This window comes from Physeter macrocephalus, unplaced genomic scaffold (genome assembly GCF_002837175.3).
Source record: "Physeter macrocephalus isolate SW-GA unplaced genomic scaffold, ASM283717v5 random_1030, whole genome shotgun sequence".
Taxonomy (NCBI): Eukaryota; Metazoa; Chordata; class Mammalia; order Artiodactyla; family Physeteridae; genus Physeter; species Physeter macrocephalus.
The window spans coordinates 1-25,000 of record NW_021146987.1 but is presented as its reverse complement, the minus strand read 5'-3'; the positions used below and the strand labels follow the sequence as shown (position 1 = coordinate 25,000).

At 55.2% G+C, this 25,000-nt stretch overlaps 4 protein-coding genes across 6 annotated transcripts; 2 read left to right on the top strand and 2 right to left on the bottom strand.

Annotated features, from left to right (window-relative positions):
• The first annotated feature begins 27 nt into the window (after positions 1-27).
• Positions 28-1,594, top strand: LOC114485572 (PDZ domain-containing protein MAGIX-like). Its single transcript, XM_028487265.2, has 2 exons — positions 28-111; positions 756-1,594. Exons 1-2 carry the CDS (start codon positions 33-35, stop codon positions 1,058-1,060), a joined length of 384 nt encoding a protein of 127 aa, XP_028343066.1. The 5' UTR covers positions 28-32; the 3' UTR covers positions 1,061-1,594.
• A 2,778-nt stretch (positions 1,595-4,372) lies between these two features.
• Positions 4,373-7,285, top strand: PLP2 (proteolipid protein 2). Its single transcript, XM_024116924.3, has 5 exons — positions 4,373-4,597; positions 5,667-5,819; positions 5,925-6,020; positions 6,560-6,650; positions 6,849-7,285. Exons 1-5 carry the CDS (start codon positions 4,502-4,504, stop codon positions 6,869-6,871), a joined length of 459 nt encoding a protein of 152 aa, XP_023972692.1. The 5' UTR covers positions 4,373-4,501; the 3' UTR covers positions 6,872-7,285.
• Positions 7,286-7,332: 47 nt separating this feature from the next.
• PRICKLE3 (prickle planar cell polarity protein 3) lies at positions 7,333-15,932 on the bottom strand. Of its 3 annotated transcripts, XM_007113259.3 has the most exons (9): positions 15,827-15,932; positions 14,519-14,604; positions 13,401-13,584; positions 11,360-11,473; positions 10,894-11,031; positions 10,099-10,302; positions 9,826-10,012; positions 8,760-9,059; positions 7,333-8,134 (listed from the first exon to the last, which is right to left on the bottom strand). In XM_007113259.3, the coding sequence occupies exons 1-9, from the start codon at positions 15,866-15,868 to the stop codon at positions 7,542-7,544; spliced, it is 1,848 nt and encodes a 615-aa protein (XP_007113321.1). In that variant the 5' UTR covers positions 15,869-15,932; the 3' UTR covers positions 7,333-7,541. The 3 variants fall into 3 exon arrangements, with proteins under 3 accessions (XP_007113321.1, XP_028343063.1, XP_028343064.1); XM_028487262.1 differs by lacking the exon at positions 10,894-11,031; XM_028487263.2 differs by lacking the exon at positions 14,519-14,604 and having other exon boundaries at positions 7,334-8,134; positions 15,827-15,891.
• A 3,282-nt stretch (positions 15,933-19,214) lies between these two features.
• On the bottom strand, positions 19,215-24,193 carry SYP (synaptophysin). Its single transcript, XM_028487266.2, has 4 exons — positions 24,002-24,193; positions 23,094-23,285; positions 21,562-21,892; positions 19,215-19,322 (listed from the first exon to the last, which is right to left on the bottom strand). The coding sequence occupies exons 1-3, from the start codon at positions 24,068-24,070 to the stop codon at positions 21,566-21,568; spliced, it is 588 nt and encodes a 195-aa protein (XP_028343067.1). The 5' UTR covers positions 24,071-24,193; the 3' UTR covers positions 19,215-19,322; positions 21,562-21,565.
• Between the last annotated feature and the right edge of the window lie 807 nt (positions 24,194-25,000).

Below are 25,000 nucleotides of genomic sequence, written 5' to 3'. Positions count from 1 at the left end.
GCCTGAGAGGGTGGGAGGGCCCTGGAAAGAAGATGGTGGGTTTCTCAGAGGATTGGGGTCAGGGATCTGTGAGAGGAAGAGGGTCGCAGAGTGGAGAGGCTGGGGACCTGGGTGAGAAGGGTTTGGTGGTCTCAGTGGGGAGGATCAGGGCTTGGTGTTTGTGAGGGTCATGATATTTTCAGAAGTGGGGATGGGAAGACCGGGGTCCCAGGATAGGAATAAGGGTGGATTTCAGAGGGGAGGCTTTTGAGGTACTGGGAGGGAAGAGAAAAGAGGGGTTTGGGGTAAAAGTGGTTGTTCAGAAGGAAGGGTCGTGGTTCTCAGATGGGAAAGCAGAGTGGGTCTCAGTGGAGAGGGGATGGGATGGGGATCCAGAGGGTAGGGGGTCTGGTTCCAAAAGACGAGGGATCCATTAGGGAAAGGGTTGGGAGTTGAGGAAGGTGGGATGAGCAAGGGAGAGAGTCTGGGATCCTATATGGGAGGGGTTTGACTTCCTTTGGGAGTTGTGGGAATTGATTCCTGAGGGGAGTGTTCTGCATCCAGGAATGGAGGGGACTCGGGAAAGGAGGTGTCGGGCCTTGAGGAGTGGCTCCGGTTCCTGATGGGCGTGTCCATTCATTGAGGGAGGTTTCTCTAAGTATTGGGGTCTCTGTCTCCCGCAGCCCTTCGAGTCTGCCGGCCACCCTCAGCCAAGGGGCCCCATCTCCGTTCCCCACCCTATCGTCCAATCTAATCTGCAGTCTTGCCATCCCCAGATCGCAGTGCAGATCCTGGGGGACCAGAGGTGATGAGGTCTCGCAGCTCCAGCGCTTCCCCACTTCAGCACCCTCGACCCCGTACGACGCCCCAAACCCGGGGCAGCCCGGAGTCTAGCCCAGGAGTGGCGGACGACCCCGCGGTTGCTCCTCCTGAGGGCCGCACGGAGGACCCCAACGACCACACCCCGGATTCTCCTGGACCCTGGCTGGTGCCGAGCGAGGAACGGCTCTCGCGAGCCCTAGGGGTCCCAGGGGCCGCGCAGCTAGCCCTGGAGATGGCAGCCGGAAGGCGGAGGCACTGAGCGTGTAGCAGACGGGTCACTTGGTACTGCCCAACCTGGATCTGGCGTGCTCCGCCCGCCGCTCACTAACATCATGGAGAGCTTGGTCTTCTCTCCCCTCCTGCTTCGCAGTCGACCATCCCGAGCTCCCCTCGAGGCGTCAGTGGTACGGCCCTGCTGGACCGGCCAGCCCTGCGCTTATTGCTTTGGGCGGGGGAGGTAATAAAATGGTTCGATCCAGTCTTGCAGGTGCTCAAAGCCGGGCGGGGCTCCCGAGTCCAACCCGTAAAGCAGCGGGTGGGTCGACCAGTTTGCGAGGAGGGCCTCTTCTAGCAACCATTGAGAAGCTTACTTCCTGCTGTTTCTTTCATGTCTCTAGAGAGGTCTTCGCTTCTGCCGGCATAGCCCCACGCCGTTCCCCTTCGCCAACTCCTGCTTCTCTCCCCATTTATTCATTTCACTTTTTTGGACGTGTGCAGGGCTCAAAGTTAATTATTGCACGTGGCGTGGGGAATGCAGAGGAGGGCCTACTGTGGCGGGGAGTGCACCAGTGTACCCACAACCCCGGCCAGGAATCGTCCAGACCCTCAGCTAGGCTGGATAGCAAGGCTAGAACCGGGGCGGCTTCCTTCGCCGAGAACCTGCGGTCTCTCACTTCCAGCCTGGTCTGCCAGCTTTGGCTGGCTGTAGACTGCCACCCTCAGGGCACTGGCTGGGGCCCCGAAGCCCCCTTCGGGGCGGAGCCAGGAAGGTGTGAGTCAGCGGGCCGGGCTAAAAAAGGCTTTTAGAACCCTTGGGCCGGGCCCCCCTCTTCCATAGATGGTGACGAACTGCAGCTGGGCTTGTGTGCACACGCTACACGTTGGGCGTTCCCGGTGCTGGGAGAGGCCCGAGTTTCCTCCGTCCTGGGAACAGAGCCCCAAAGCCAGGGCTTATATGGCCAGCCGGACTCCGGTGTAGCCCAGTGCGGCCACTGACCGAGGCCAGAAATGTCCAGTCACCTCCGCTGTCACCACATCCTGAATACTTCGTCCCATCCCCCCAACGAAGGAAGCTGTGGTCTGGAGGGAATGGGCAACTCTACCCCCTACGGGGAGGGGCTGGAGAGGTGAGGGAGGGAAAGGGCCCAAGTGTGAGTGTCCAAGGTGGCGCTGGGGAGGAGAGAGGGACTGTAAAGCTAGGCTGGGAGTTGGGGTATAAAGAGGTGAAGAGGTGAACCCTTGAATGATTAGCGCTGTAGGCATTGTGGGGGAGTGCACTGGGGCTTCTAGTTGACCCTAACTCAGAGCCTGGTAGAAGTGTGGCTCTAGGGAAGTCAGGAAAGGGCTCCAGAGCCCCAGTCCTATAAAAACAGTCACACCCAGGAGACTAATAATATTGATAGTACCGCCAGCCACCATTTACTTGGTCTTATCCTGGCTACCAGCTTTACTGGCACTATCTATTTCCATCTAGTTACACATGAACTCAACAATCCCGATGTGACCATTTCACAGAGGAGAGAAATGAGGCCCAGTGAGTATAAATAGCTTGAGGAAGTTGGGGATTGAGGCAGTATTTAATCTTGCCCGATTCCCAAGCCTGTCCTCTTAATCTCACCTGCATTTGACAAGTATTAATTGAGCCCCAACTGTTTACCTTGCACTGTGATAGGCACTGGTGAGATGCTGGAGGAATGAAATATAAAGATTTCTAACCTTGTGTAGCTGAGGTAGTGTGGGGGTGGTAGACAGATGTCAGAAAAGAAAAGACACAAGAAGATGAATAAAAAGATAATTTCAGAGAGAAGTGAGAGTTAGGAAGATAGCAAAAGGTTATGGTGGGGGAGGTAATGATGGTGGGCTGCTGGCCTCTTTGAAGACATAATATTTGATCTGGGACCTGAGTGACCAGAAGCTAGATGTTTGTAGAACTGGGGGAAGGGCATTGACAGCAGTGAGAACAGCAAGTTCAAAGGCCCTGATACAGAGCAGAGTTTGTTCCGTTCTAGAAACTCTGGCATGGCCTCACAGAGTTGGAAAGCAAACACTCAGCCTTGGGAAAGGTATGCTTTATGCCTTCCAGTATCCAATCCCTCTTTCAGCAACCTGGGCTGAAAGAGGGGAGCCCCTTACTTAGTTTTGTGGGACCTCAGGTTCAGGGGTGGGGGGGAAGCAGGCAGGCCCTTGGGTTGAACCATCCTGGCCTTCCAGCCATGGCTCTCCTCTACTCAGATGAGATGAGAATGAAACCAACACTCACTCTGGAGAGAGTGTGCCCCTCAGCACATCTTGGGGGAGATCCTGATTCCGTGACCAGGTGCATGTCTCAGACGCAGAAATTGAGGCTGAGTCAGGAGAAATTACTCACTCAGGATAACACACTCTTCAATATCATCAGCCTTTTCACCCAGTCTGGCACCCAGCAGCCTTCCCCTCATCTTGCCAAGCTCACAGCAATAAATAAAGCTGTGCTCCTTCCCTATTCTTCATCTAAGACTGGGCTGACAGCCCCTCTACTTAGAACCAGGAAATGGAAGCCCAACACTTGGGGCCAGGACCTCCCTAGAATTGCAGAACAGAGAAACAGACCTGAGCTCTGACACTATTAATAACGTCCACCCTTCATTTACCGAGCAGTTTGATGCTCAACAGGCTTTGTTCTCTCTCAGCCTGTGCACTGGCGAGGTCTCATTCCATCACTGCTAAGAGGTTTATTCCACGGTCCACGATCTTTTATCCACAATTCTGAAATCCAAAAAGCTTTGGAAACCAACAGTTTTCCCACAAGTTGGGCACCATTTGGTTACAAAACTTGACCTGACTTAACCAGGAAAAATTTTTGGTCCTGGCCTATCCCACTTACTGTGAATGTCCACACCATTACTTGAGGAAAAATTAACGTGTTTTTGTTTGTTTGGTTGGTTTTTTAACGGGGCAGTTTCAGACCCCGCTGAGAGTGTTAAATGATATACCTTATATGTATTGAGAAAACTTTCTAAAATCCAAAATATTCCGAATTCTGGAAACATACCTGAGTTTAACCCTGGCCTCGACCGTTTTTACAGCTAAGGAAACTGAGGCATTCCCTTCCAAAGCCAAATCCCCATGGTTCTGAGTTGAGGCAGCCCTAGGCGCATTGGTATTCTAAAAGCGTGAAGGGTCTGTCCAGTGCAACACATGGTTTGCAGAACTGCCAAGCCTCAGAGGCTGGCACCCCCGTAGATGGGACGCCCTGGGGGCTGTGCGCCGGGCGGGGAGAATCCTTTGCGGGAGGGGCAAGGGGGCTTCCGGGGCGGCGGCCACCTGGCCCGGCCCGCTCCGGCCCCGCCCGCTTCTGCTCCGCGCGGTGATTCACTCCCTCCTTCGCCCCGGGGCCCCCTTCCCGGCCAGACGGCGGGCAAGACGGCTGGGTGTGCACCGTCCTCGAACCCACGAGCAAGCGAGCAGATCCTCCGCGCCTCCCGGGACTCCGGTCCACGCCATGGCGGATTCCGAGCGCCTCTCGGCCCCCGGCTGCTGGGCCGCCTGCACCAACTTCTCACGCACCCGAAAGGGAATTCTCCTGTTTGCTGAGATTGTGAGCGTCCCGGGACTGGCGGGTGGGCAAAGGCGGGGTGGGGTGGCTGGAATACGCGGAGCGGGGCAGCTCCGGGGGAGGCAGGCGCGTGGCCCGGGCCTCTTGGCAGTGGAGCGAGGGGTGCGTGGGTTGGTGGCGCAGGCCCGAAACCAGGGGCGCACGCAGGGCGAGTCAGTGAGGTTTGGAGAAGGTGGTCGGGAGCTGCTGGCCCACGGGGTCAGGCAAGAGGCCCATAGGGGCATATGGGGGGCCCCATGGAGAGAGACCCCGTAGACTTATCGGTGGACTTATCGAAGGGGTCCCCAGGGGCTGGGTGTTGGGGTGCATCCCGTGGCAGGGCGTGGCGCGGCCTGGGCACTGGCGGGAGGGTTGGCAGAGCGCCCAGGGGCGGGACCTGTTGGGGTGGGGCCCCCGCGCGCTAGTCCCATGGGGTAGGGTGACCAACCCTCCTCCAGTTCTTCCTCGCCTCTCTGTGGTGGGGTGGGAGGTCCTCAGCTATTTGGAAGCCTCGGTTTCCCGTCCCTCTCAAAGTGGGCGCCTCCTTTGAGTCACTTGTAAAAGGGGTGCGGCGCCTTTAATGGAGCCCTGCCCCTCTGGTATCGCTCTCACCGTTTCCCAAAGAGGTTGCTGGGAGAACAGCACGTCCCGCCCCGTCAAAGCCCTGAAGCTGGCGCCGCGAGTGCTCACAAAAAACACCTGGAGGCACCACTCCGGGCAGGCCATCCTAGAAGGGAAAAGAGGGGAAACTGAGGCACCTAAATCTACCCCTTGCTAGCTGGGTGATCCTGGATAAGTCACTTCATGTCTCTGTGCCTCACTTTTCTCATCTATAAAATAGATACTAATGATAGTACCCGGCTCATTAGGTTGATGTGATGATTGAGTGAATTAATACTTGTACAGCTCTTAGAATAACATTTGCAACACAGTGTGCACACAATAAGTGTTTAGCTATTATTATTTGTCATTTTCCTAGTCCTGGTACGCATCTGAGTTTGAGACCCTCAATTTAAACCAGTCCCCTCAGCCCTGGGAGTTGATCGAGGCCCCCTTTCACATATCCTTCTAGATATTGTGCCTGGTGATTCTGATCTGCTTCGGTGCCTCGACATCAGGATACTCCTTCTTGTCGGTCATAGAGATGATCTTTGCTGCTATCTTCTTTGTTGTCTACATGTGTGACCTGCACACCAAGATACAGATCATCAACTGGCCTTGGAGTGTGAGAAAGGGGCCAGAATGGCAAGGCTAGGGAGGGGCTCGGGAAGTTGGGATTGTTGGGGGGAATTCTGCACACTGACTTCCCTTTTCTCCCTACACCTCACAGGATTTCTTCCGAACCCTTGTAGCGGTCATTCTCTACCTGATCACCTCCATTGTTGTGCTTGTTGAGAGAGGAAACCACTCCAAAATCGTTGCAGGGGTAAAGGCTGTGGAGTCAGCTCCAAAGCACAGAGAGAGGGGTTTGAGGATCCTGGGGTCATTTCTGCCTCTGCTTCTGCCAGAAAGTGTGTGACCCACAGTAGGTCACACTCGTCCTCAGGGCCTGCAAGAAAGTCTGACCCAGGCCCTGGTTTTCCTCCCCAAATCATTTGCTGTTAAGGGTCATCCCTTGTCCGACACAGGGACTTTTGTGGGAAGCACAGGGAGGTGGCCCCTTTGTCGATACACTAGACTATACCATCTGCTAGAGCTTTTGTCTCAATGTACAGTATGAATGGCGTCCCCTATATGTGGGGCCACTGTGTGGCTGCACTGTGTTGAAAGGTACTAGGAAGAGGGAGGGTGGGGTAGAGTCCAGTCTCTGGCCTTTCCCTGGGGCTCTCTGGTTTGCCAACCTGGGGCTTTAGCTACCATCCCTGCATGGGGTAGTCACTGGAGGTGGTGGATACAAGGAAGTAGGAGGCCGAGTAGGCTGACCAGCCTAATCCACTCCCACCTCACTCCCATCCCCATCCCCAGGTGCTGGGCCTAATCGCTGCATGCCTCTTTGGCTATGATGCCTACATTACCTTCCCCTTGCGGCAGCAAAGACATACAGCAGCCCCTACTGGTAAGTGTGTGGGTGTGTTGGGGGGGTGTTGCTAAGGGGGTGAAAAGAAAATGGGTCTCCCAAGGGGCATGAATGCCAACTCTGTCTCTTACTGATACTTAAGGCTTTAGTGCCAATAAGTACCATAAGCTTCAGTATTCTTATCTGCAAAATGGACATATGGATCCAGCCAATGCATTCTCTCTTTTCCTCTTGCAGACCCTGCAGATGGCCCGGTGTAGGTGAACTCCCTTCATTTCTCTCAGAAACCTGCAAATAACACCTCCATCGAAATAACTCCTCCCCGCCCCTACTACAACACTCCCAGTCAACTCCCAGCCCCCTACTGAGGTAAAAGTGCCTTTATCGAGAGAATTTGTCTTCCAGGATGCCAATCAACTCCTCTGGGTATGGCCACCTTTATGGGTGTGCCTAGGTTCCCCTTCCTTCTGCAGTATCCAAACGGAGACACCAGTTCTGCCTGGACAGTGCCCCCACCTAAGCCACAAAATGACGGAAGAGGGTGCCTCAGATTTCAGACTCCAGGCCCCAGGTTGTAACCCTCTCCTAATAACCTTCTCAGTGTGCATGTGTGTGTGGGAGGAGAGGGGTTCTGTGGAGGAATAAATAAATAATAAGCAGATTATTAGAACATATGATAGTGAATAAATTAATCCTTTGATCAAATGTAGATACATCTCAAGCATCAGGAGGGGGAAAACTGGGGGGAGCTGGAGCAGCTGGAGCAAGGAGGTAAAGAAGCCAGGCCTGTTTTCAAACAAATATTAAATTACTTCAGTAATACAAACAGAGGAAGGAGGGAGGAAGGCAGGGGATTTATCACTTAAGTGGGGGGTGGTGGTCATCATCTACACTGACTTGAGAATGCAGCCCTCCAGAACTGTCACTCCTTCAAGCCACGACGCAGTTCTTGTCTCTGGCCCGGCGAGGCATCCCTGGGCGAGAGTTCCCGGGGAGCTGTGGAGATGGGGAATTGGGGGTCTCAGCTGCAGTGTCCTGAGCAGGCACCGGCCTGCACAGGTGCGGGGGAAGTGGGATGCGTTCCCCTAGGAAGAAGCCGTCGTCCTCTGAGGATTCGGAACTGGGACTGGAGGGCGAGCTGGAGCAAGATCCCGAGTCCGACGCTGATCCCAAGTCACACTGATGGTGGCGACGTCTGCCAGAGTGGCGGCGGTGATGGTGGCGGTTGTGATGGTGGTGGCGGCGGCGATGTGTGGGGCCCCTGGGCGGGGGGCTGCGTGGCCTGCGGCGCTGGGCTGGGGGCACACTCAGGGACCGCCGCGGGCCTCCCTCAGACACCAAAGGGTCGCGGAAGCTGACGCGTGCGGTGCTCTGGCTACCAAAGGCACCATCTTCTGGGCACGGGTCCGGCTGGCCGGGAGGCCCTGAGGGTGGTTCGGGGACACTGCGGAGCCCCAGCTCGGGCATGGAGTGGCGGTGAGGGGCCCCTCTCAGAAAGCGGGCAGGCTCCTCGGGGCCTGCAGCTGGAAAGAGAGAGATGGAGCGACTCCCTGTATCTCTTGCCCCACCCCTACCCCAGCTCAGGGGAGGCCTTTGGAAAAGGGCCTTCTCTCTCCCCCATCAGGACTGGGAAAGTGGACGCAGGCATGGGGGGGGCAGCGAGGTGGGGAGTCCGGGAAATGTGAGGCCTGGGGCAGGTTCTGGGTGGAGGGAAGGAGATTGAAAGCAGGAGGAACGGGACCAGATGGATTGGTGTATGGGGTGTGGTCGGGGTGGGGGCGTGGCTTCTGGTGAAAGGGGAGTGGCATAGGCTGGAGCACACAGGGTCTGGGATAGAATGGGGGCGGGGCCTGGGGGGCGGAGGGTGAGGGGTAGACGATTTGGAGGAAAGGAGGAACTTGGGCTCAAGCTGGGACAAGTTGAGGTAGGGGAAGGGCCCTGTACAGAAGTGGAGTGGAACAAGGGTTCACGTTGGGGTGTAGTTGGGGATGGAGACTAGGCCTGGAATGGTTTGGGGACGGAGCCAGGGCTGTGATGGGGGCGGGGCCAGGGATGACACAGGTGAAGGGCCTGGGCGAATCAAGGGGCGGGGACAGGGTTGAGGCGGGGGCACCAGAGTGGCTGGCCGTGGCTGGAAGGTTGGCTCACCAGGCGCTGGCTCGGCGCTGGTGCCTTTGGTGGAGGTCTCAGACGCCCCCTCCACAGCAGAGAAAGAGGCTGTAGAGGCTGTGAGAGGTGTGGAGACCGTGCCTGCGCTCCAGCTGCGGCGGCCGGGCCCTGGAGCCGTGGGCTCGGACCCCAGGCTGCAGGCTCGGGAGCAGAAGATTAGGCCACGGCGTGGCAGGAAGGGGCGGCCCAGGAGGGCTCGCCCACAGCGACTACAGCAGAAGCAGCGGTCTGAGGCGTGCCAGTGCTGGCCCTCATAAGCCATCTGGCCCTGGTCCAGGCCTGCGGGAATGGACACGAGGGGGAAAACTGAGGCAGAGCCCACAGGCATATTCCCAACCCTCCTGAATAGGGGCCCTTCTTGGGAAGAGGCAGGGAATCTGAGGCAGGGTACCTGGAGATGCCCTCTCCCCTAACGTCTCCAGATTGGGGCCCTTCCTCATCCTTCTCTCCTGGAAACTGGATGATAAATGTCTCCTCTGCCTCCCTTTCTTTCCCAGGGTGGGGGTAGACATTGGACTCCAAGATGTGGGTCAGGATTAGACATTAAGAGGTGGCTTCAGGTGGAAGGAGAGTGAAGGTGGACCTGAAGAAGAGGCCTGGGTAGTGGCGGCAGGACATAGAAGGTAGGGCATGGCCTTGGTGGGAAAGGAGTGGGTCTTAGAGAGTAGGGTCTGGCTTAGAAGGGAGGGTTTACCTAGGCTGATGGAGGAGAGTTTTAGAGAATAGGGCATAGCTTGGAGTAGGGGCCAGGCTGAGAGGGTAGGAGGGTAGCTCTGCTGGGGGGCAGGGCTAGGAATTAGAGGGCACTCTGGAGGTGGACCTAGATGTGTAGTGGTACCTAGTGTAGGTGGGGTTTAGAAAGTATGGCATGATGGGGGACATTGGTAATGGAATTGCAGGGAAGGGTATAGGGCTACAGTGCTGGAGCTAAAGTATGGGGTATAACGGAAGATGGGGCCTGGAAGATGCCCCCAGGAAGACTCCTGGGGGTGGGGCTGTGACCCAGCTGTCCATCCATCCCCCATCCAGTCCCGTGTTCACCCACCAATGTGCTCCCCACAGCCATCACAATACTCCGCGTGGCGAGCCTCGTAGCAGGCGCAGCAGTGGGGGCGGCTCTGACGCATGACATAGCGCTGCCCTCCCAGTGATGCTTCACACTCAAAGCAGCAGAAGTGACCCATGTGCCAGTGCCGGCCCTCGGCCTCTGTGCACTCAGGGGAGAAGATGATCTGGGGGGCAAAGGCCATCCATGGCCATCAGAAGGGCCTGCCCCTGCCCACCCTCCATTCACACCCCTGGGCAGAGAGACACGAACCTCGTCACAGGCTTGGCAGCGCGGGCGCAGGCATTCAGCATGGTGGCGACCACAGTAGACCTTGCCAGCATGGTAGAAGTAGATGAGGTCCACCAGCAGCTCCCGGCACGTGGAGCACACAAAGCACTGTGGGTGCCAGCAGGCACCCAGGCCTGCACGGCTGGCAAACACGGCGATGTCCCCACCTCCAATCTGCTTCCCGCACTGCCAAATGACAGGTGGACGCCGTCACCATCACCAAGATGGTAGGATGCATGGGGGTCAGCCAAGGTATGTCACACGTGGGCCTTCCCCGTGGCCTTTGTGACCGGCCCCATCCAGGGGGTAACTTTGAGATAGGCCCTGCCTACATGGCCAGGGGTAGAGGTGTGAGCAGGAGCCTTAGAAAAGGACGCTGCTCTGGGGGGAATCCCCAGAGACAGACCCTATTTCTCGTGGCTGGCCTTAAAGGCAAGTCTCCCCTTTAGGGGGTTGGGGAAACCATAGAGACAGGCCAGGCCCAGCTGGGGGATCTTAGCAACAGAGCTCACCTAACAGTAAGATCTAAGGTTAGGCTCCACCCACCAGGGGGGCCTTAGAGACAAATCCCACCCATCACCCAGCTCTAGAGACAGGCACTGCCACTGTGGGTTGGTTCTTAAAGACAAGTCTCAATCATAAGACGACCAAAGAGATAGCCCACGCCCCATGTACGCTGCATGGAGGGGAGAAAACTCCAGGGCCTGGCAGATGGGCCCTGTACCCCAGGGCTTGGAGCAAAGGCACCATTACTCACTGAGGTCCTCCATGGCTCACCTCCTCACAGATGGCCCCAGTGATGGTCACGGGGAAGATGCGCACGGTGCCACGCCCCAGATTCTCCCGCTTCCGCTGCTGGCTGAAGGCTCTGAGCTCTCTCTTCTCTTCCTCTTCCAGTGCTGTGCAGTACTGTGCCTGGAGTAGTGGGGATCTTCCAGGCTCCTCCCCTGATGCCTGCCCCCAGCCTTCTTCCAAATTTCATCCATGCTCAAAAAATTTACTTCTAGGCCTTTATATAGATGGTGCTTCCTGCCTGAAATACCCACCCCTTACCTCTTCTCCCAAGGCACAGCTGTGGTTTTGCCAAGGAATGTCCCCTGACTGCCCCTGCCTGTCCAGACCTGTCACCTCAGATCAGTTCACCTTTCCTCCTCTGACCCTGCCCACTTCTTTCCAGTTGCCCAGCATTTGTCCAGGCTGTGTCCCCTACCTGGCATGCCCTTCCTGTCTTCTGTCTCCTCACCTCACTGTCATGTGGGGGCAGCTGGTGCAGCAGCTGCTTGATCCTGTATTTCTCCCCGGGACTGTTGACGTAGGGGACCTTGTCCTCTGGAAGGCAGCTGAAAAATTGGTATACCTGGCAGGACATGGGGGATGGGAGAAAACAATTGAGACTAGGGGTGATGCAGTGGGATGGTGGGTCCCTACTTTTCTGAGAAAATTAAAGTCATCGTGAGGGAACTTCTATTGACTCCCTCCTCCCTACAGGCCAGATCATTTCTGCCACTTCCTAAGCATATTGAGAGTTCCCTCACGTTGTGACCCCACTTTTCCCTCCATTTGCTGCTCCACTTTTCTTTCCCCTTTATAGCAAAATTCCTTGAAGGAATTGTGTGCATTTGCTGTCTCCACTTCCTCTCCTCCCATTCTCTCTAGACCCCACTCCAGTCAGGCTTCCCCGCCCCCTCTGTCCCTGCCTCTCCTCCAAAGCTATTCCTGTCATAGTCATTGATGATATCCACATCGCTGAACTCATTGTTCAGGTCTCAGTCTTCATCCAACTTGACCCATCAGTAGCACTGGACACAGCTGATCAGTCCCTCTTCCTGGAAACACTCTGTTCCCTTAGCTTCCAGAACACCACACAGCCCTGGGTTTGTTTCCTCCTACCTTATTGGCTGCTCCTTCTCTGTCCCTGTTTTGGTTCCTCCTCAACTGGCCAACCCCTAAATGTGGGAGGGTCCTCAGGCTCAGTCCTTGGTCCTCTTGCCTCTGTCTACCTTCAGTCCCTTGGGAATTGAATCCACCCTCATGGCTATAAATACCATCTCATGGCTAATGCCTCACAAATGCATACCTCCAGCCCTGTGACCTCTCACTTGAGTTCCAGACAACGTGACCACTCAGATGTCCAACAGGCATCTCAAACTCCAGATAGCCAAAACCAAACTCATGCTCTTAGCCCTCAAACTTGCTCCTGCCTTGGCCTGCCCCATATCAGTCAATCCATCCATCCTTGGGGTCATCTTTGATTCCTCTGTCACACCCACAAGCAAATCCTCTAAGCTCTACTTTCAAAATATAACTAGAATCTGACCACCACTCACTACTTCCACTGCCAGCGCCATCATCAGTCACTTGGACCATTGCAGTAGCCTCCCCTTCACTGATCCCCTGCTTCCACCCTTACTCTTACAGTCCATTCTACACTCAGCAGCCAGAGGGATTTTGTTAAGTCCTAAGACAAATCACATCCCTTCTCTGCTCACAAGCCTCTTGTGTCCTCTCCCTCATTCAGAGTGGAAGTCAAAGTTCTGTCCGTGGCCTCCGCCATCTCTGACCTCACCTCCAACCACTCGCCCCATTGCTCACTGTTCTCCAGATACACTGGTCTCCTCGCTTTTTCTCATACATGCCAAGCACACTCCTGCCTCAAGGCCTTTGCATTAGCTGTTTCCCTTGCCTGGATCGCTCTAACCTCAGATATCTGCATGGCTCATATCCTCACCTCCTTCAAGAAGCTCAAACATCATACTCTCACAGAAGTTGACCTGGGCACCCTATTTACAATTCTAACATCTCTCTCTCTCTCTCCCCCCCACTCTTCCACTTCCCTGCTCTACTTTTTCCATAGCCCTTACACCATCTGACATATATTTACAGGTTTGCTTATTGGCTCTTGCTCCCTTTGGGAATACAGCCTCCATGTGGGCAGATGTATTTTTTTGTGTTTTGTTCATTGCTGTGTTCTCAGTGCCTAGAACATTGTCTGACATGCAGTAAGTGCTCAGTGACTGTTTGTTGAATGAATCAATCAATGGAAATGTAGTGAATTAAGTGCTGGGATAAGACCTGAGGTAGGGGGAGGACAGGAGAGGGGTGAACAGGTCCTGAGGAACTGGCCCAGCGATCAATCAGGGTTCCCTGCTAGGCCACAGAGGGGTCAGAAGGACATGCACAGTCTGATCGCGCACCCTAGAGTTTCCCTGGAAATAGGTTCCCACTTGAGTGTGCATGTGTGTGTGCCCATTGGTGAGCAAGAGTGGGTGGTGGCGTTTGGTCACCTGCTCGGGCTTGAGACCAGGGGGCACCCAGGCATACTCCTCCGAGGCACAGCCAGAGTCGTCGTCAGAGATGGAGTGGCGCTGGAAGTCTGAGATTAGCCGACACATGATGCGTTCCAGGTCCACAGGCACTGTGTGCACGGCATGCTCCTCCCGTGGGCATTTGCAGTGCTGGCAGATCTTTCTGAGGGGACAGGGATGGGGGGTCAGTTCCTAAGGGATGGCCCACTTGACCCCTTGGCAGCCCAAGGAAGTCCAACTGAGGGCCAGAAACATTCAGATTATCACCAGCAAAAGACTCCGAGTCAGACAGGGGCCTGGGGGCGGTGCTGAGCGGAGGTGGGGCTGTGAGCCAGACTAATGTGGGGAGTTGGTTGGCGGGGGGTGGGGGGGGTGGGGGGTGGCGCTGTGAGGGGCAGAGCGGCCAGCTGGGGGCAGGACTGGGAGCTGGGAGTGGGGCTGCGGGGCCTGGGCAGAGGATGTGAAGGGGTGGTGGGGCTGTGGGAGGTCTCAAGGCCATCCCCTGACTTTCAGCACTGGGACTTGGGTCACACTCTCCCGGCAATGGGCCTGAGTAGGGGTGGGGCTCTGAGTCTGAGATTGGAGTTATAAATCGAGGGGTTTCCCCTCATGACTTTGGACGTGGTGGGGGAACTTTCCCTAGGGGTGGGCTCTAGCTTGTGCTGAGGCTCTGAACTTGTGAGTGGGTGGGGCTCTGAGCCTGAGTGAGTAGGGCTCTGTCTGTGGTATTTTATGAGACGTTTTGGGTACAGGGCTCCACTAGGAGGATAGGACCTGGGTCTGGGAGAGGAGTTTTGAGCCCCAGAAGCGGGCTGGAGGTCAGTGGGAGGTGCTTAGAGCCCGGGACGGAGGATCTCCCTAGAGATGGGACTCAGAAACTTGGAGGACACTTCTGGGGGCGGGGCTGTGTAGTAGGCGGAGCTCTCCTGGGAACTAGACAATTGGGAATGAGTCAGGGGAGGGGCTCTGGACCTGAGCTTTCTCTAAGACCTGGCTCAAGCCTAGGGGCGTGGCCTAAATCGGGGGGGTTCCCCTAAGGGCAGGTTCCCATAAGGGCAGGACTCTGACGAAGACAAGGTCCTGGGATGGTCACCTACCTCCAGCCATGCAGCAGGAAGCCGGGGCACTGCTCCCTGCAGGAGTTGCAGGGCTGGCCGCGGTCTGGGTCCTCTGCCTCTTGAGGCTGTAGTGGGCGGGGGCAGACGCGGGACCCGGCGAGGTGCGCGCGGGCGGGGAGGGAAAGAGAAGTCAACGCCCGCCTCTCCACTCCGAGACCGGCAAACACACGCTGGGGCCTGTCCCACCAGGGTAACGCCGGGCAGGCTGGGACAGAGCCCTGAGTGCGGGGGAGGGGGACACAACCGAGGTAGAGGCGGGGGAGCTGAGGCCACCTCCCTATATGCCGCCCCTTTCAGGGAATTCCCCTCCCCGGGTCAGCATCGGACTCCCCTAACCCAGCCTCGACACTTCCCGCCAGCCTCTGACTCCTCCAGGCCTCAAAACACCTCCCCGTGAACTCAGAGTACTCTCCTCACCAGAGCAGAGCCCCTAATCTGGGTGTCTCCTCTCAGGCCTCATCTCGGCCCCTTCTCCACTCAGGAAGCCAGCAGCACTCCAGTTCCACAGGGTAGGAATCTGAGACCCCATCCTTACTTAGGATCCCCACGTGAGCCCTGCTCCTCTTTTCAGAAGCTCAAGAGCCCATCCCCCAAACCCGGGCTTCACCTTTTCATACCCAAGGAACTGAGACCCTCCTCCAGGATCTCAGGAGGCCCTTGAGCCATTCAGAAACCCACACCCCAAGAAGCCTTGGCCCTTACCCCTCATATCCTAGGGCTATTCACTCTTCTGGACCACCAAACGCAGACCCCACCCAGACAGCCCCTCCAAAGGAAGAGAGAGACCCTCCCATCTAGGAAGTCAAAAGCTTCCTGGCTCAAGTGGAAGCCTGGAAGCCCTCTCCTCACAAATCCCAACCACTCGACTCTCAGTATTAGGGCACCCCAGGAGTGTAGGGCCTCACTCCTCAGTTCACCTTCCGCCAAGGTACAGGGGGAGGTCCCTTTTCTCATAAGCTCAGGAGGCCCCTGCTCAATCTAGGACTCCAGGACCCAATCTTTTGGCCCTCAGAATCCCCTCCCATAATTCACCCGAGAGGGGAGTGCACCAGGTCCCCGGGGTGCTGATAAAGGTGTGCGGAAAGGTGATTAGGGAGCAAGGGCCACCAGATCTCCAAGTTCCTTCATCCACATGCTTCCAGCAGCCCCAGGCCCTCCGGTTTGGGAACCCTGAGGATGGGGATTCCCAGATCCTCTGGGAGCGCCTCCTCGCTATCCCTATCCCCTGCTCCCTCTCCCGGGCCTCAGTTTACCCCGACCCCCACCGCTGCCCTGAGTCTCGCTCACCGCGCGCCCGGAGCGGCGCCTCCTGGACCCACGCGCGAACATGGCGCGCCCGGGCAGGGTCAAGCCGGGCCGGGTCAGGTGAATGGAATCCTTGTGGCCGTCTGGCCACCGCGCGTCCGGCAGGGGAGCTCTCGGTTCCGTAAACCTGACACTGGCGTAGGAGGAGCGCGCCCAGCGGGGTCCGCCCCTGGGCCTGTTGTTTCTCCCGGGCCAAGGCGCCCCCTGCCTAGAGGTGAGGGGCGCGCAGCCCAGGAACGCCGTGCGCGAAAGCTTCCTTGCACTCCTGCCTGGGCGGGAGCTGGGCCTCAGAAAACAAGGCCCCCAGAGCCCCCAGGGTTCCACATGGTCTCTCACAGGACATTCTAGGTCTTGAGGGCTCTGTAGTGGAGGAGCGGGAACTTGGAAGTGGCGACCTGACTGCAAGGAGTGTGCGCTACAGTACTTGTATTGACACTTCGTGTGATTTATCTTGGATGTTTATTTGGGGGATGGGTTAAAGCCACCTCTTGGCCCCCTCACCACTGGTGATGTTCTGAGGGTCTCTTTCCCCCGGATGAATGCTGCAAGAACGGTCCCCAACCCCATCGCAGCCCCAGCTGGTGCTCCCTCACCCCATCAGAGAGCTCGATCTTATGCCCCCGCCCCACGTCCCCGCTCTCATCCGTTTTCAGAGCCAGGGTTATCTGAGGTTTATGGGGAGGGGGTTAAAGTTACCGGCCAGGTTCCGAGGCCCTCTTCCCTGTTCGCTCCCCATCCTTACAGGCCCAGCTGTGATGCCCCCTAAGTCCCGAGAAATAGATTTTCAAGCCTTCCCTCCCTTGCTCCTACTTTTCTCTCTCCAGTGATTCTTTCCCTGAGCTCATTGCCTGAGCTAGGAGTCTCTCCGCGCCCTCAGGCTTCGCTATGCCTCGGGGCTGGGAGGAGGGGGTCCCCGGCACACAGCCAGAACTCCGGTGCCCGGCCAGGGTCCCTAATTAGGCACCGCGGTGGCGGCGGTCAGCCGGGCCCTTCATCGTGGGCGCCGGGGACCTCACCCCCACCCCCACCGCGCCCCATTACGCACATCCTGGTCACTTCCTGCCCCTCCCTGCCCCAGGGAGGAGCCTGAGACAGGTTATAGGGAGTGAATGAAAGAACTAACGAGTCACCTTGGCGCCCCGCCTCCCGGCCTTGCAGCCTAGTGGGTCTCCCGGTTCTCCAGCTGGAGCAGAGACAAGGAAATAGAGAGACATCAGGGTCTGAAGAATGCGAGGCGGGTGGCTAGAGGGAAGTCTCCCTTTGAACCGTTTGGGGATTCAAGGACAGGGCTCCACAGGGGCTGGGAAGGGGCATGGCTAAGGGACCAGAATTAGAACCGAACCCTAGAAAGACTGGGCATTCGGTGGCCAGTAGTGGGGCAGTCGGCAGGGCTACTCAGAGAGTGACTTAGAATGATCGGCAGGTGAGGCTTCACAGAGGATAGGGCTCGGCAAAACACTGTTGGAGGGGCCGAAAATGGTGGGGTGACTCGAACGGTGTCCAGCAGGTCGGAGGCGGAGCTTCCTCTCGCCTCCTCTTCCCCATCTTTCTCTCCCCCCTCAAAAAAGACACACTGAGAAGTAAGAGCCGTGTGGACTAGGTGGTTGAGGAGTTTATTTAGGGGAGAAGAATTAATCATATTTGTTCTTCGGGGATGGAGTCTTCAAACGATACCGAAGGGCACGGGAAAGGGTGGGGGTCTGGAGGGGAGGGGGAGGGGCCACAGCCAGACAAAATGGCAACACACAAGCACAGGCACTACCGACGTCACAGACACAGCAGAGGGTGCAGGATAGGGGCTCCAGACCGGGCCTCCAACCACTCCGGGACGGATGGGGGTGTGGAAGGAGGGAGGAGGCCGGGGGGGCGGGGAGAAGGGTAGGTCGGCCCCACAGACCATTTGGCTCTGTCCTCTGATTGACTAGCTGTCCCATCTCAGGGTAGGCAAGGGTGTGGGGGATGCCTCTCTCTGGATCCCACCCCTTACCCTCCAAGTCTTATCTCTCAGCTCTTCCCAGGCCACCTCAGTCCCCAGCCTTGGCCAAGGATATTCCCCCCTACCCCTAACGAAATCCATCCCTCAGCTCCTAACCAAGCCTCTCACCTCGACCTCCCCACTGCCAAACCCAGCCACTTAAAACATATTTTCTTCAATGCTCCTTTGCGGGGGCGGGGCTGCTCCTTCAGAAACCACCATGCACGCCCCACTCTAAGCCCCGAACTGTCTAGAACCCGGACCACCACCTCACTCCAAGTTTGGCCCATTCCTGAACTCCACTTCTTGCCTTGCCCAAGGTCGGCCCCCTTTAGAATCAAACTCAGTCTCTCGAGTGTTCAAAGCCACACCCCTTCCATAGATTCTGGTCCCAATCCAAGGCCCGCCCACTCTGGGGCCTCACCCACTGCCTGCTTCAAGCCCCACCCCTTCTAGAAACACGCCCTTAGCGTTTTTCCAAGCCCAGTGTCCAGGTCCCAAGTCACACTCCTTCCGTAGAACCCTGTCCTATTCCAACCCCTGCCCACTGTGGGCCCACCCACTGCCTCACTCAAAGCTCCACCCCTTCTAGGACCACACCCTCAGCCTCCTTCTAAGCCCCATTCTAGAATGCTGTAGGGCACCCTTCTTCTTCAGACTCCAGATCCAGTATGTCTGGAACCCAACCCCTCTGCTTACTAGCCCCGTCCACTCCAGAGGTCCCCTCCAAGACCACCTTGGGTCCCAAGCTCCCCCAGTCTCTGCCTTTCTCCTCTCTTCAGAGTTGAATTTTCCCTAATGGCCCCTGTTCAGGCATTGCTAGAGGAATCAAGGCCCGAGTTGGGAGGAGGGGAGGGAGAGAGGGGAGAGTCTGAACTCACACCCACCCTCCCCACACAGCCTTCTGTCTCCTCCCTGTCCCCCTTACAGAGCCCCCCAACCTCAGGGCACAGGGCCAGGGAACAGAGAGAGGCCAAAGGATGAAGGGGAAGGGGTAGGGATAAGAGAGGGGCCCACGCAAGATTGGGTCCCTAATGCATAAGGGGAGTGGAGTGGGGGCAGGGCTCAGACAGATAAATAGATATTTATATTATATATATATATATATATATATATATATATATATATATATATATATATAAACAGCAAAGACAGTTAAGGGTCTCCTGGTTTGAGGGGTGGAGACCTGGGGTGTAGGGATGGGAACAGGGGGCAGTCCTTCTCCTGAGCTCTTGCCTACCAACGGGGTCCTCCCGGGCTGCACTGACCTGTGGAGACAAAAGATACAAAAGGAGAGGGGGTCCAGACACAGGATATATATATATATATATATATATATATATATATATATATATATATATATATATATATATATAAACAGCAAAGACAGTTAAGGGTCTCCTGGTTTGAGGGGTGGAGACCTGGGGTGTAGGGATGGGAACAGGGGGCAGTCCTTCTCCTGAGCTCTTGCCTACCAACGGGGTCCTCCCGGGCTGCACTGACCTGTGGAGACAAAAGATACAAAAGGAGAGGGGGTCCAGACACAGGTGGTGCCTTTAGGGAAGGACTGGGCTGCTATGCCTCTGCCCTAGCTTTATGCTCTATCTGCCAGGACCTTTCTTCCTTCCTTCTTCCTTCACTTATAGTCTTGGGGTCAGCTTCATCCCAGCTGCCCCTGCTGGGAAGATATATCTTGCCTTCACTAGATTAGGTACCAAAGAAATTATGGTTTCCCCTTCCCCCAACCCAAAAAAGTCTGTTAACAGGTACTGTTCTCCTCATTGGTGGTAAATTATATTGAGCAGAGCGAAGATCCTCATCTTTGTGGAGCTTACATTGTAGCAGGGGAGAAAGACTTAAACAATTACCATGATGTATAAATAAGTTATCTAGTATGACATAAGGTGATAATAAGTGAAATGGAAAAACAAAAAGTAGACTGGGGCGAGGGGGATTAGGAGTGACAGTAGGGGAAGAAAGGTTGCTGTAGTAAGTAAGTAGGTAGTCAGAGAAGACCTCATTGAAGAAGTGACATTGGAATAAAGACTTAAGGAGGTGAGGGAATGAGCCATGCAGATAACTGGAGAGAAGAGCATTCCGGGTAGGGAGCACAGCCAGTGCAAAGGCCCTGGGTTGGGACCACATCTAGTGTGTTTGAGGAACAGCAAGGAGATCAGTGGGGCTTCAGGAGAGTGAGCAAGTGAGAGTGGTAGGAGGTGATGTCCGAGAGGTAGGCAATAGGGTCACATAGGAGCTTGTAGACAAGGTTGTGAGGACTTCAGCTTTGACTCTGGATAAGGTATAAATCAAGTGGAGATTTTAAGCAGAGAAGAAGGGTAAAATGATAGTAAAATGTCTCATGCTATGCTGTTTCTTTTATTTCCTCAATAAATGTTTCTTACCATTAGTAGTGCTCTAGGTGATGTGTCTATAGCATGAATTAGTCATGGTCACATCCCCTAGTCTAGTAGAAGAGACAGTCAATAAACATATAAACTAATAATTACAGACTGTGATAAAGAAAAGCACAGGGAGAGGTAAGAAAATGGACTTGTAAGGAGTTGGCCTGGTAAGGTTATCAGTGTGTCTGGGTGTGAAACTCCAGGGGGAAAGCAAGTACCAAGACTGTGAAGTTGGACTGTGCCTGGTACATCGAGGTGGCCAGTGTGGCTGGAACAGAGTGCGGGGGAGTGGTTGGGGGTGAGAGGTTAGAGAAGTGAGGGGTGGGGCTAGATTGTGTAGGGCCTCGTGGGCCATAGCTTTGGCTTTGGCTTTTAATCTGAGTGAGATGGGAGCCCTGGTAGAGCTCTGAGCACAGGAGGGTCGTGGTGTGATTTAGGATTTAACAGGATCGTTCCCCACGCCATAAGCAGAATATAATGGGAATGGGGGTGGAAACCAGTGAAGAGGTCCAGGGGGACAGTGGGAAGATTATGGATATATTTTGAAGGTAGAGCCAACAGGAATTTTTAATGAATTAGATATGGGATGCCTGATAAACTCCTCCCTGCCCTTTCCATCCTGGCCAAGTGTCAGAAGCTACCTCCACCCATGTGTTGCCACCTCCTTGCCTTTCCCCTCTAACGCCATCAGCCTGCCTCTACTCCCCATCTTCCCCCCTCACATTTGAGGGAAATCTCGCCTCTCTTTTGAGGCCCAACTAGAAGGCCGGCAAGACTTTCCAATGCGCCCCCCCACCCCGCCCCGCTCCGCCCCGGCCCTTTCCTTCTTTGAAATTCCACACCACCTCCGTCGCCTCCAGGGTTGCGGAGAGGTGGCGCATCTGTCACCTCCTTTGGATTAGTGATCTTGTCTGACCTTCATGATCCAAGCCCGTTTACCCTCATCATCTATTGGTCTTATCATAACGTATTGGCTAAGACCCACCTCTTCTTCCCTCCGTGGCTCCTGCGCCCGGCGGATTTCCCACTACTCAAGTCCTCCTGTTACTCCCTCCTTTCATTGGTTGCTCTGCCCACTTCTCTCTCCCCTCCCTTCCCTCAGAGCAGCACTTCTACCTCTCTCCCATTGGCTCTTCATTCTGCCCATTTTCAAACACCACTCTTCTGCTCTCCACCATTGGCTAATTTTTCGCCCCTAGCACGTGGCTCCGCCTCGCTATTGGCTCCTTCAAATTCCCATCCTTACCTGTCCGGTCAGTGTCCTACTCCTATTGGTTCACTAACCCGCCCATGAAAGGATCCTGAACCCTCCTTGGCCGCCCCGCCTGTCTGTCACTCACCAGACTACATCTGATTGGAGAAGGAGGTGGGTGCACCCTGAGGGCCATAGCCTTGCTGCCCGTAGTCGCCCTGAGGCCCGTAGCCACCGCCACCGCCACCGGCGGGCTGCCCGTAGTCAGGCTGATAGCCGCCCTGGGGCCCGTAGGAGTCCTGGGGCCCGTACCCGCCGGGGCCCTGCCCGTAGCCTGCCTCGCCGTAGGCATCCCCGGGCGCCGGTTGCTTCTCGGGGGCGCCGGGAGGAGCGCGCAGGAATGGGGCGGCCCAGCCTGTCTCCTTGAATACGAACCACAGGTTGCCGACCCAGAGCACCAGGTTCAGGAAGCCAAACACCTGTGGGGAGGCAAAGCTCGGCTGTCGTCCTGCGCCCATTGCACTGGCGGCCCCGGGGAACATCGAGGCCGCTTGCGTTGGGCTTGGATTCGCGGGTGCCCGGAGGGTGGTGGTTTCTGAGACCCCGACCCTCCGAGACCCAGCGCATAAATGTCAATGTGCACAAAAATCACCTTGGTGGGGAGGGGGGCATGGGGCGTGTTAGAATTCAGATCCCCGGGGATGTTGAGATATATCAGTATTACATATATGTGTTTATGTATTTGCATATATACACGTTTATACATGTACAAAATATAGTAAACCTAATTTTGTAATATATAGTAAAATGTTAAGCATAAATTTTTATTAAATATGTAGATATACCACTAATGGATGCATATATACACATACATATGTATATACAAATATATGTATAAATACCCATGTATAAAGTATATAAATATATGCTTTTATATTAAAACAAATATATAGATTTGTATAAATATATACAATGTAATTCAATTTGGGGACAGGAAGTAATATTTCCACTTTACAGCGGAGGAAGCTGAGGTGCAGAGAGGCTAAGTGGCTTAGGTCTGGTAGCCAGCAATTGACAAAAAAAGAGTTGGAATCTGAGGATCTGTAACACTTGTGTACGACTTACCATGTGCCAGGCCGTTTTCTAAGCACTTTGTATGTTATTAGTTCAATACTTAACTTTGGAGCAGGACCTCTTATTTTCAATTTATATGCTCAAACTGAGGCTTGAGAGGCTGAGGTAACTAGTTTCAGGTCGTAGAGCTTGCAAGTGGCAGAGCTCGGATTTGAGCTCAGTCTGACTCTGGCCAGTAGGAGGTGTCCATACGGGAAACATTTCAAGTTATTCTTTCATTTTGCATGTAAGGAAACAGGTCCCAAGAGGGTACTTACTGAGTTGCCAGAGATTCTACATGACTAGGCTGAGCCTGTGATCCAGGTCTCCCAAACCTAACTGGACAGAAGATCTCACGTTCCCCTTTTGGGGACAGTCTGTGGTGTCACAGTGGTTACAATTGCTATCTCATCCTACAAGGCTCTGTTGTTGGCATGCCTCCTCCAGGGAGCCCTCTTGGATTTCCTCTGAATTCTCCTCTCATTCTCTCTCTCCACCACTCCCCATGCCAGACTAAGTTTCCCAGCCACCCTCCCCAGCTGGCCCAGCCAGCTTCCCAGGGCTTACCACCGAGGTGTTGAGGCCAGAGGTCACAGGGTCCCTCAGCTCCTTGCATGTATTCCCCGTCTGGTGGCAGACAGGCATCCCCTTGATAATGTTCTCTGGGTCCGTGGCCATCTTCACATCTGACAGCCCCTTGGCCCAGGCCGACGAGCTAACCAGCCACATGAAGGCGAACACTGCCGTGGCCAGAAAGTCCTAGGCCGGGCAGGGGGGAGGGAGATGGCACCGTGAGTGGGCTGCTTCATGCTGGGCTGTGGGGCCTCCTCAGATCCCAGGCTTTTTTGGGAGGGGGGTCTCCCAGAAGAGGCTTGTCTCTCCCCTGCCTTTCCAGCTCTTGAAATCCCCAACACTCACTTGAAGGTGGCCCTCCTAGCTTGGGCTTGTCTGTGCATGTGTGTGTATGTGACAGAGGGTGTGGGAGTGTGATCGTGGTATGTGGTGTGGGTGTGTGTGGGTGGGGGATTCTGTGAGATGGTTGCCAAATCTGTGGAAAGTAGCGTGTCTTTCCACTTTTATCTGAATGTGGGAATTTGTGTCATTTTGTGTCTGGGATGAGGGTGTATGAGTACAGCTGTGTAGGAATCAGTGTGTCTGTGTGGTGTGATGACAAGCATGACTGTCACAATGAACCTCTGTGTGCTTCTTTCTTTCATCTAGACTGTAGGGTTTTGTGAGAGGTGGCAGGTTTCCAGGTGTCTGGGATTCTGTGTGGGCTATGGGTGTGTCCCCGTCACTCTGATTCGCTGTCTCTGATGCTCATAGCAGCAGCAGCAGTAATGTGTGTGGCTGTTATCAGGGCCGCTTGCATGTGGGCCTGTATGGGATTTGACGTGGCCTCTGAACATGGCTGTGTCCCCAAGGCTCCATGTCCCCTGGCCCCTGTATGCATACAAATGCCTGTGGGAGCTCACCAGCATGGGCCCTTTGTTGTTCTCTCGGTACTTGTTCTGCAGGAAGATGTAGGTAGCCAGAGCCCCCATGGAGTAGAGGAAGGCAAATACGGCCACGGTGACAAAGAATTCAGCTGATGAGGAGTAGTCCCCCACGAGGAAGATATTTTTAGGGTCCCCTTGGCAGGTGGGTGCCTCAAAGTACACTTGGTACAGCCTGTGGAGAGAGGTGGGCAGGTGTGGCCCAGGCCCTAAGAACTCCCTCCCGTCCCCCCTGCCCAGTCATGGGTCTCCCCCAGATTCTGACAAGGTCCCAGGAAGAGGAGGAAATAACCATTCACGAGCACCTACTGTGTACCAGTCACATTTCATTGATTGCTGAGAGCATGCCGGTGAAATAGGTATCACTCAGCCCTCACTCCAACCTAGGTACTTTGGCCCCTTGGTTATGCATAGAACATACCAGGCACCCTCCCACCCTAGGATTTTTGCACTGGAATGCTCTTCTCCTTCAGGCTTTGCTCCACTGGTCACCTTCTCAGTGAGGTCTTCCCTGATCTATTTAATTAAATCTAACCATTCCCTCCCAGCACTCCTTAGCCCCCTTCTTTGCTCCATTTTCTCTGTAGCTGTGATACCCCATCTGACATACCATGTATTTTACTTTTTTCCTTGATTTTTGTTGTAACTACAAGAGGGCAGGGCTTTTTCCTTTGTTTTGTTCAGTGTTGTACCCTTAAGGCCTGGAACAGTGCTGCCACATAGTAGGCGCTCAATAAATGTTTACTAAATGAAGTATATGGAGGCAGAAACAGAGGCTCTGAGAAACGCATTAACTTGCCTAAAGTCACACAGCTGGTATAGGAATGACAGAGTTGGAATCTGAACCCTGTGTTTTTCCCCCTACGTCATGTTGACTCTTCTTTCCACCTCACTTCAGGTCCCCAAGAGAAAAACAAATGTGTACATAGCAGAGGAGAGCCCAGGGACTACAAAATAGGAGGAGACAGACAGAAAGAC

Bases quoted from the DNA above. Each gene is read 5' to 3' on its own strand.
- LOC114485572 (XM_028487265.2), top strand. From the start codon at position 33: ATGGTGGGTTTCTCAGAGGATTGGGGTCAGGGATCTGTGAGAGGAAGA. The intron at 112-755 runs GTGAGAAGGGTT...TGCCATCCCCAG, and splicing joins TGGAGAGGCTGGGGACCTGG to ATCGCAGTGCAGATCCTGGG.
- PLP2 (XM_024116924.3), top strand. From the start codon at position 4,502: ATGGCGGATTCCGAGCGCCTCTCGGCCCCCGGCTGCTGGGCCGCCTGC. The intron at 6,021-6,559 runs GTAAAGGCTGTG...CCCCATCCCCAG, and splicing joins ACTCCAAAATCGTTGCAGGG to GTGCTGGGCCTAATCGCTGC. The intron at 6,651-6,848 runs GTAAGTGTGTGG...TTCCTCTTGCAG, and splicing joins ACATACAGCAGCCCCTACTG to ACCCTGCAGATGGCCCGGTG.
- PRICKLE3 (XM_007113259.3), bottom strand. From the start codon at position 15,868: ATGTTCGCGCGTGGGTCCAGGAGGCGCCGCTCCGGGCGCGCG. The intron at 11,032-11,359 runs GTGAGGAGACAG...CCACTACTCCAG, and splicing joins TGCCCCCACATGACAGTGAG to GCACAGTACTGCACAGCACT. The intron at 10,013-10,098 runs GTTCGTGTCTCT...TTTGCCCCCCAG, and splicing joins GCTGCCAAGCCTGTGACGAG to ATCATCTTCTCCCCTGAGTG.
- SYP (XM_028487266.2), bottom strand. From the start codon at position 24,070: ATGGGGGCTCTGGCTACCTACATCTTCCTGCAGAACAAGTACCGAGAG. The intron at 23,286-24,001 runs GTGAGCTCCCAC...TGCCCGGCCTAG, and splicing joins ACAACAAAGGGCCCATGCTG to GACTTTCTGGCCACGGCAGT. The intron at 21,893-23,093 runs GTAAGCCCTGGG...GCCTCCCCACAG, and splicing joins CTGGCCTCAACACCTCGGTG to GTGTTTGGCTTCCTGAACCT.